At 37.6% G+C, this 9,706-nt stretch overlaps 1 protein-coding gene across 1 annotated transcript; it reads right to left on the minus strand.

Annotated features, from left to right (window-relative positions):
• Nucleotides 1-1,013: 1,013 nt before the first annotated feature.
• On the minus strand, nucleotides 1,014-1,723 carry LOC116578264 (keratin-associated protein 3-3). The gene has a single exon (XM_032322363.1). It carries the CDS (start codon nucleotides 1,677-1,679, stop codon nucleotides 1,383-1,385), a length of 297 nt encoding a protein of 98 aa, XP_032178254.1. The 5' UTR covers nucleotides 1,680-1,723; the 3' UTR covers nucleotides 1,014-1,382.
• Nucleotides 1,724-9,706: the final 7,983 nt, after the last annotated feature.

Consider the following 9,706-nt stretch of genomic DNA (forward strand, 5'->3'; position numbering starts at 1 on the left):
TTTAAAAAAAATTATTTTTTATTTATTTTTGGCATAACAGTATTCATTATTTTTTCACCACACCCAGTGCTCCATGCAATCTGTGACCTCTATAATACCCACTACCTGGTACCCCAACCTCCCACCCACCTGCCAATTCAAACCCCTCAGATTGTTTTTTAGAGTTCATAGTCTCTCATGGTTCACCTCCCCTTCCAATTTCTCCTAACTCCCTTCTCCTCTCTAACTCCCCATGTCCTCCATGCTATTTGTTATGCTCCACAAATCCTTTTTTAATTCTCTCTTCCTTCTCTGCTCCTGTGCTCTGTAGGTGACAAAACCCCACTACCTAATCTTTGACACCTTCTTCTCTTTCAAATCCCTTTGACCACAAGCTCAAGTCAATTTGTCTTTGTCTTTCCCCTATTTATCACCATGGCGACAATCTTAATTTCTCAATTGTCCTCAATTTTATGGTGTCACAGCACTTTGCTAATACTTCTAGTAGAACTTATTTTTTTTTATTATAATACGGTGCCCAGCATTCAATAAATAATTGTTAATGTATGAAGGAATGAATGGGTATTGTGTTTGTATCTGCCTGACCTGCTAGACAGTCTGTTCCTTTTGAGCAGGAACAATAAAATATAGGGCACATAATCGGGTATTTAATAACTGTTTACTGAGTGAATAATGACATTATAATGTTATTAATTTTTTTTTTGCATAAACACATGAGGCCATTGGGAGTTAATATATTATGTCTTCATGTCATGTTCAGTTCTTCCCAATTTACCTTAAACCATTTCTTGGGAAGACAAGGCAGGAAAAGTCTATTTGCAAGTATGCTGAAATAGTGGACCATCTTATATGCAAGACCACTTAGTTTTCTTTAAGCAACAAGAACAATAAAAGCAAGTAATATTTGCACAGTCACACTTTTTAGTTTTGCAGATGTTCTCAGTACTTAAAAGGCTGAGAAGTACATTTAATGAATTAATAGGAATAAACAAACATAATTGTAGACATTTGTGCTATGCCAGAGATGTAAAATTTATTGTATGATCATCAAGAAGCTCCTCAGTTTCCAGAAAGATACCACCCGACTCTGGAAACAGAATTCCCAAAGCACCCAAAGAAAGATAATCTTTAATATTAGGAAATGAAAAACTTTGGGAAGCCAATAGCATCCACCTACTCAAATTGCCCTTGATCACTAATATCTACCACTTGGCCATTGAGAGTCTCTTGGTTTCTTTTTGAGCCAGGGTTGGCAGGGATAACGTCATCCTTGTTCCAACTTGGAAAGCAGAGGCAATTAGTTGCAGGTACAGAGACAGGTGAACGCTAAAGCTTCTGGGTTGATTCTTTCAAAGTCAGGCACGGAGCAAAGCAGCCATCATTCAGCAGCAGCTTGAGATGCAGGGCTCACAGGAGGGCTGAGTGAAGGTCGTGAGGTTGATGGTCTCCAGGCCTGGGGTGGGGTGGCAGGAGTTGAGCAGGAAGCAGGTGGGCACACAGGGCTGAGGAATGTGGCAGGGTGGGGGGCAGTTGTCACAGCAGGTTGGCTCCAGTAACCAAGTGGTGTGAGGGCAGGTGCTGGGCAGGCAGACTCCACACCGGCAGCATTTGTCAGAGGAGCAGATGGTGGTGGCAGGGCCGGTGGGGACGCTGCAGCAGCAGGGAACACAGCAAGCCATGGTGTTGGGAATCTGTGTTTTTAATTGATTTGCTTGTAATGACAGATAAGGCTTCTAAGGTGTGAATGTCTCCTCTTGCTTTGAGGCTCTTATATACCCTCCCCAGTGGGTGTTGGTCCAACCAGAAGGCTTCTTTCCTGGTTCTTGTTTACATTAGTGTACCCATTATCCTTTGATTGGTTTGACATTTAGATGCTTGTAAAGAGTCTCTATTCTCCTAATTAACATTTATTTGAATTCCTTGCTAAATCTGAACTGATTACTCTTGCTATTTGTGACTGGAACACAAGCTTTATGATGTATCACCAAGAGCTTCTGCTATTACAATTCCAACACCAGACTTTCTGGGGAATATTGCACAATAGTATACCTGTAGTTTGTAGGTCTTATCTCTAGTGATGGTTTAGTGTTTATTCTTTTTGCCTCTGTCTGTATCAATTGGCCTGATGATGTATTCTTGTTTGGAAAAGTTGAACTTAAGTTTAGTAACTTTCTTTTAGCTTTGGGACTTTAAAAAATTACTTAATTTTTTGTTGAGATATAATCGACATGGAACATTGTATTAAATGTTGGGGCTTTCGTACTTACATTAATATGGAGAAATACGCTATTGAGAAACATGGCAAACTTTAAAAGACACCTATTATTCCATTTTTGACTATAAATATTATATATTTAAAAATTTGGACAAAATAGGAAAGTATAAAGAAAAATTGCTCATATTCTTATCATCAAGAGATATTCTCTATGAATATTTGTATATATGCCTCTAGTCATTTTCCTATACATTTATTATTATGTTACTGGAATCATACCTACTTTTCTGTAACTTGCCTTTTGCTTAAACATATATATTTTCATTATCTTGTATTCTTAAATATATTTGATAATGTTATTCTTAGGGTTTCCTAGTACTCATCATATAGTTACACATCTAAATTACTTAAAAATTTCATATATCAGGTTATTTGCAAGGTGGTAATTGTGGCAGTAGTAACAACTGTGGATAGAAGTCTTTATGCACATTTCTGATCATTTCAGGAACAGACTTATCGGGTAGAATTATTGGAACAATATTTAAAGGCCTTTGATATTCATTGCCATACTGCCCTTCAGAACAGTTCTTTTTGTCTCTATTTATGTATTCCCACTAGCTGTATTTGAGAGTTGCTGTTCCCCTATACTTTTTGATGGATATTTTATTTTAAAAGTGTTTTGCCAACTTAGTGGGTAAAAATGAAATTTCATTATTATTGTATTTGTATTTCTTTTATAATGCGTTAAGTTGAGACATTCCTTCATATGTGTATTGGTTATTTATCTCTCTATTGAGAACTGTCTTGCTTTGTTTCCTTCATTAACTGCTAAGTGTGGGGAAAGTTGAATTTGTAGCTTATATCTACATCCTAAGTAAAAGAATAATCCAAGACCACACTACTAATATTCACATGAAATTACTAACAGTAGAAAATGAAGATAAGGGTCTAAGTTAATCTGTATACATTTTATTTTATTTAATTAATTTTTTTTCCAGTGTAGTGCATTTTCTCCCCAAATCAGTTGTTTCTGTGGTAGGAAGGACCTGGACTCTTTAGTTCCAGTACACTATTTAGACTTTAGACATGGTTCAGTGTTTAAGAGGGAACATGCAGTAGGCTTCTGTGCAGGATCATCCCGACCTTCACACCATTCCACTCAACTTTGACTCACTCATACTTCAAGCCATGATTCTTCTCACTTGCTCCCCACCTCTTCCTTTAAGTATACCTGTGTATCTGTGCATGATAGCGGAGCATGTCTATATGGTTTTCCTGGATGGCATGTAGATTCAAAAGGACCATATTAGGAGTCAGAAAGCTCTTTACTAATCCCAGTCCTGCTCATTGTCTTCCTTGTTATGGTAAGTCATTCACATTCTAGAGCTTCATCCTTTCTCCTTTGCAAGATAAGAATCATAATATCTACATTCTTCTACTTGGAAGATTATTTTCCATAGACAATCATAAAGTGCTACACAAACTAATCATTATCCAAGTAAGTTGCAGATCAATTTGAAGTAAGGAAAAGGGGAAATAACCAGTCTAAAGAAAAAAACATAGCTGCAGACAAGTAGAAGAGGAAACCTATAGGAAACAGCAAGCATTTATTTGAAGGTTCATACCTACAATTAAAACAGCTGGCACATAAATTAATAAAATTTAAATTTAAGAAAGTACTCTATGAGTCAGGAAAAAAGGATTTGTAATCTCTGCTGGGGTCCCTGGACTTCAACCAGATTTATCTTTGAGTGAATACCTGCCAAATTGCTCATTTTTTTACTTAGGACTAACTAACCTTTTCAGTATTTTAAAAATAATTTAATAGACATTTATTGAGCAGTTCCCACGTGCTAAGCACTGTGATAAATTTTAGATACATAACCGTGAACAAAATAGACCTCATTCTTGCTCTTGTGGAACTTGGAGTTTGATGGAAGGTTTACCATGCACATATTATTTTAAGTTGCTGTTATTATATATTATGATAGGAAGGGTTCTAAGAGCATAAACATTAAAAGCAGAAGGAAATTATTTTAACATACTAAGAAAAACAGTATAGGGAAGTTTTCAGATTCTCACAGAATTTCATGGCAGAAAGAGATCACTCTTATTTAGAATGTGGTGTTACTTTGAGTTAAGCTTATAAAGATAAAGAAATTATTACTGTTCTGTGTAGAATGTTATGTTTTCATAATTATAAATATTTAAAGTTATAGATTCGAAGCAGTTGTAAAGTAATACGTTTATGATAGTAAACTCCTCTCTTTTATTGAAAAGACTTGCGGTGCTTTATTAAATTTTTTTTTCTTTGCCAGGGTCTAAGAGACCTGGGAATAACTCTCCTTTGTTCGTAAATTAGGACAGTGAATCCTAGAGTGGTGAGGTAATTTGCCTTAGGTGGCCTGGTGACTGACTTGATATAAACTAAATATAGGAGCTATTGAAATTGAGCTACCTTTTTGTGGTTTAACATGCAAGTTTAAAGTATGTGTCAGAGATACTAAACATTTTATTTTAAGAAACAAAATTCACCTTTTTCCTTTAAGCAAATGCAGGAAAAACGTGGTGATTCTGATTAGATTGTAGATTTTCAAATTGCTGAAAATCTGCGTACATGTACACATGCACCTGCACACACACACAAGTACTTGCCCAGTTTTAATTATACCATCTATAGTCAGTGGAGGTGTGGGGAAGGAGAAAATTCTTCCTCTACCCTTGAAGGTCTTCCAGCTGGCCTAAGAATTAAATTTATATGAGAGAGATTAACAGGAGAAAACACCAAAGCTTTATTATGTGCTCATGGAAGGCCAGTAATGAAATTGAGACCTAAAGAAATGACTAAGGCGGGCAAAGAGACAATACGTGAGAAATTGGCAGGTCAAAAAAAACCTTAACTTTGGGAACTTCAAATAGTAAGGAATTGGAAATGGAATTTGGGCTGTGGTAGTAAATTAGGAGCAAGTAAAAGATAGCAAGGTTTGTTTATATACGTCCTTCTCAGCTTTACATTTCTTATCTCTGGTAATGATGAGGATGTGTCTTTACCTCCTAATACAGGGAGGGTACCTTTCACAATGGAGATTTATTTCCTGCTTTCACAGGGACAAAGGAGGATCTGGATGTCCTTGCATAGGCTATCTCTGAAGTAATTTTTATTTAAAATAATCAGTATAAAAAAATTAGTATGCCAGAGTGGCACATCTTGGGGTAGCCTGCCCTTGGCCCTACAGGGGTATCTGTGACAGTGAAGACCTAAATCAAAGGTTGATAGTAAAAAGAAACAAAATAGGATTGTTAGTTTCTTGCTTCAGATCTCTCTTTGCTTGGAGCTTTCAGTCTTAAAACCCTTTGCTTAGGGAGCCCCAATCTCAGGGTCTTTGCATTTCTTCTCTCCTCCTCCCCTCACTTCTCCCCATCTTCAGTGGACTCAATCCATGAGTTAGTAAGCTGCTGTTGTGTCTGGAAAGCATCTCCCCTCCTCTCCTGCCTTGTCATCTTCTAATTTTCAGCCTGGATAGCTCAGAGGCTTTCCATAACTATCCCTCACCCTGACACTGAATCACCAGATCTGGGGTTTAGTTCCTCTGTGTGCTTGCATGCCATGCTGCTCACATCAGTCATAGCAGGATCCACATGGCATTATAAATATATTCATATGCTTATGGAAAACACATGTATTGTGACTACAATAACTGGTTTGTCTTAGGGTTCCTGGGTGGCTCAGTTGACCGAGTATCCGACTCTTGGTTTTGGCTCATGTCATGATCTCCTGGGTCATGAGATTGTATATTGGGCTCTATGCTCAGTAGGGTGTCTGCTTGAAGGTTCTCTTCCTCTGCCCCTCCCCCCACTCTCTCTCTCTAAAATAAATACTTTTTTTTTTTAAGATTTTATTTATTTCGGGGGGGTGCTGGTAGAGAGTGAGAGCACAAGCAGGGGGAGCAGCAGGCAGAGGGAGAAGCAGGCTCCCTGCTGAGCTAGGAGCTCAACATGGGACTTGATCCCAGGACACTGGGATTATGACCTGACCTGAAGGCAGATGTGTAAATGACTGAGCCACCCAAGTACCCCAAATTAAAAAAAAAAAAAAAAAAAAAGACAGCTTGTCTGCCTCCCTCATCAGATTTGAGAGAAACTTGAGAACACTCCAGGTAATAACATTTCTTTTATCTTTACAATCCTAACACAGATATGGTGCCTGGCACAGAGGAAGCACTTATGAAATACTGGCCAAGTGAATGAATGAATGGACTAAATTCCTTGTTGGTATTATTGTAGTCTGAATCCATGTACCCCATGGCTGCTAAGTTCTTTTCATTCAAATCACTAATAAGCCTGTGAGATTGTCTGAGAAATCCCTCTCTGGAGACTGACAAACACACTAAGGACATTGAAAAACATATTTATTTAAAAGTTTTTATTTCTTCCCTTCCTTGCCCTGCCTTTTTCTTTTTTGCCTTTATTCTTTTGGTTTTAGGCCAGTGCTTTTCAGATTTTGAGTTGTGCCTTTGTATATGAATGACACATATATACATTACACATGTATATGTATACTTCTTGATATGTGTAATATATGAATTATATATGTATTCTCTCTTTAAGGCTGGGTAAAGGGTAATCTCAAGATAAAAGTAAGTAGATTGGTAAAAACAAAACGAAGTCATAGATTAAATCATGTTTATTTTTTGTATTTTGTTTCTTTTTAAAGATTTTATTTATTTATTTGATAGAGCACAAGCAGGGAGGGGGCAGAGGGAGAGGGAGAAGCAGGCTCCCCACCAAGCAAGGAGCCAGATGCTGGACTAGATCCCAGGACTCTGGAGCCAAAGGCAGATGCTTAACCAATTGAACCACCCAGGTGCCCCATTAAATCATATTTAATCAAGCCTTAGCTCTAGTTCTCAGCTCATCGCCTGGAAAGTTTTGACATTCTTTTTATTTGAATTTCTGTGCCAAGGATGGTGGCAAGTAGAGATACAGTGCCCTGCTTCTAGAGTTGGCCACTTAAGTTCTCTTTAAGGGAAAATGAAGTTGAAATTGGTAGACCCATTAAATGGCCCAGATCTTAGAACTGAATACCTGCCACTTTTAATCTGTGAGCCAATAGATTTTTTTCTGCTATAATTGGATGTGATGATTTTGTTAAAGATTCTTACATTTTTTTTATTTCTCTTGCATTTTTGAAGTTGATGTCATAACTGTTCACTCAGCTTCTGTCTGTTGGTATTGGAGGCTCTGTCATATGGTAGAAAGAATTGGGCTTTAAAATCAGACATACAGGGAGCTGAATTCTGGAGTTCTTACTAAGTAATTTTGAGAGTGTTGAATAATTCTTAAAACTTCATTTTTCTCATCTATGAGTGATGTTTTAAGGATTATGTGAGTTACTGTGATTTACCCAGCAAAGTGTAGGGAAATAAATATTGACTCACCTCCAAATTGTATTTGGCTGAGGAAAAGGAGAGAACATAAAAGATAACCAATTTGAAGGTAACAAGCCTAGGAAGCTAGCTAGTTCCAAGCATTCTTCTAACAGATTATTTCTTTTAATAGAATAATCATCTTATCTTTACCTTTTTAAAAAAATTAAACATATACCCCAAACTCTGACATACACAAACAACAAATCTTGCCAGAGAAATAGTTTATTGGAAAACCCATCATGAATTTTTTTTCTCTAAGAAAATATCCAGTATAAGAAATGGGATCCACAAAGCAACATGACCAGAAAATACAGCCGAGCTCTTAGAGAATTCATTAGTATTTTGATAATAGATGATATTCATCTGCCTAAATGAATGAAATGGTTATTCAGCCAAATAATCATAAAAAAGGGTCTCAATTTTTCTTTCCGTTAAAATGAAAGGTAGATTTTCATATCTGGGCCATCTGGTCTGCCTCAGCATCTGATAAACTGCTGAGGCAAGTGAATACTGAATAGACAGCTTCTGGGTTTTTCATTGTCAGGCACGGAGCAAAGCAGCCATCATTCAGCAGCAGCTTGAGATGCAGGGCTCACAGGAGGGCTGAGTGAAGGTCGTGAGGTTGATGGTCTCCAGGCCTGGGGTGGGGTGGCAGGAGTTGAGCAGGAAGCAGGTGGGCACACAGGGCTGAGGAATGTGGCAGGGTGGGGGGCAGTTGTCACAGCAGGTTGGCTCCAGTAACCAAGTGGTGTGAGGGCAGGTGCTGGGCAGGCAGACTCCACACCGGCAGCATTTGTCAGAGGAGCAGATGGTGGTGGCAGGGCCGGTGGGGACGCTGCAGCAGCAGGGAACACAGCAAGCCATGGTGTTGAGAATCTGGTCTGCTCTTGGTTTCTTGGAAAGATGAGGTTTCTCAGGTTCAAATGTCTCCTCTTGCTTTGGGGCTTTTATATACGCTCCCCAGTGGGTGTTGGTCCAACCAGAAGGCTTCCTCTCATTTTTGTTTATCCCACTCCTTTTCACTAAGATTCTCTAATCAGTTTGGTATTTACTTGTCCATTAAGAGTCCTGCCCTTATTAAGGTAAATCATGTTTTTGACTCACTGACTTGTTATTTTTGTCGTAAGATGATTACATTTTTTCTTCACAGGGTCCTGGAATGCCAAACCTTATATGAATTATGGATAATCAGTCTGAGAGACAATTTAGCTATAGTTTCAGAGGCTATATTCTTTTCCTTGTTTTTCCCCCTTAATTTAAAATAGTTGCATAACATGATACAATTTTTAATTACTAATTTTAGTACATATAACTCAAAGGGTTAATTGGACCATCCTCTCAATAAAGTCAACAGGGACATGGCTACTTCTAGATGAACATTGCATATGGCTGTATGCATCTCAGACATATTTACTTTATTTATTGAGGCTATAATTCAGGTTCTATTGAGTAAGTAGGCCAGAATGGAATAAGATGAAACTCCTTTTCATTATTTTTAATCTATTCCAAGTTTCTGAAATCTGTATTACTATTTTTTTTTTTTTTAGCATTCTTTACTCAAAGTTATGTCAAAATGTAAATTCACTGGGAAGAAAGATCCACACAGTTGCTGGCTTTTGTAAAATGTACTGTTAAAAGAAAATTCACCTCATCTTTATTCATTTTCAAATGAATGCGCTACTAAATTTAAAATAAGTTGAAACAAGGACTAAAAGGAGTAGTCATAAGATTCACAAAATGACAGTGGGTTCTGGAAGTCCATCTTATCCAATGTGATTTAGAACTATAGAAATCCTTACTTCATGGACTTATTTCCTATTGTGCATGTTTATTTGTTTTCATATCTTGGATCTTCAATTAACATTGTAAATTCCTTTGAGGAATGCCTTATAAAGCATTCCTCACCTCACTTGGCCTTGGTTTGCCAGAGTCTATGTTGGCAGATGAGGAAGTTGGACTGAATAATCTCCAGGGTGTAATATCCTGATTCCAGCATCTTCCCCTTGTTTAGCACAAAACTACTCAGGTAGTAGAATCTAAAATACATAATTTGTTGGATGGC

The sequence above is a fragment of the Mustela erminea genome, chromosome 18 (assembly GCF_009829155.1).
Source record: "Mustela erminea isolate mMusErm1 chromosome 18, mMusErm1.Pri, whole genome shotgun sequence".
Classification (NCBI taxonomy): domain Eukaryota; kingdom Metazoa; phylum Chordata; class Mammalia; order Carnivora; family Mustelidae; genus Mustela; species Mustela erminea.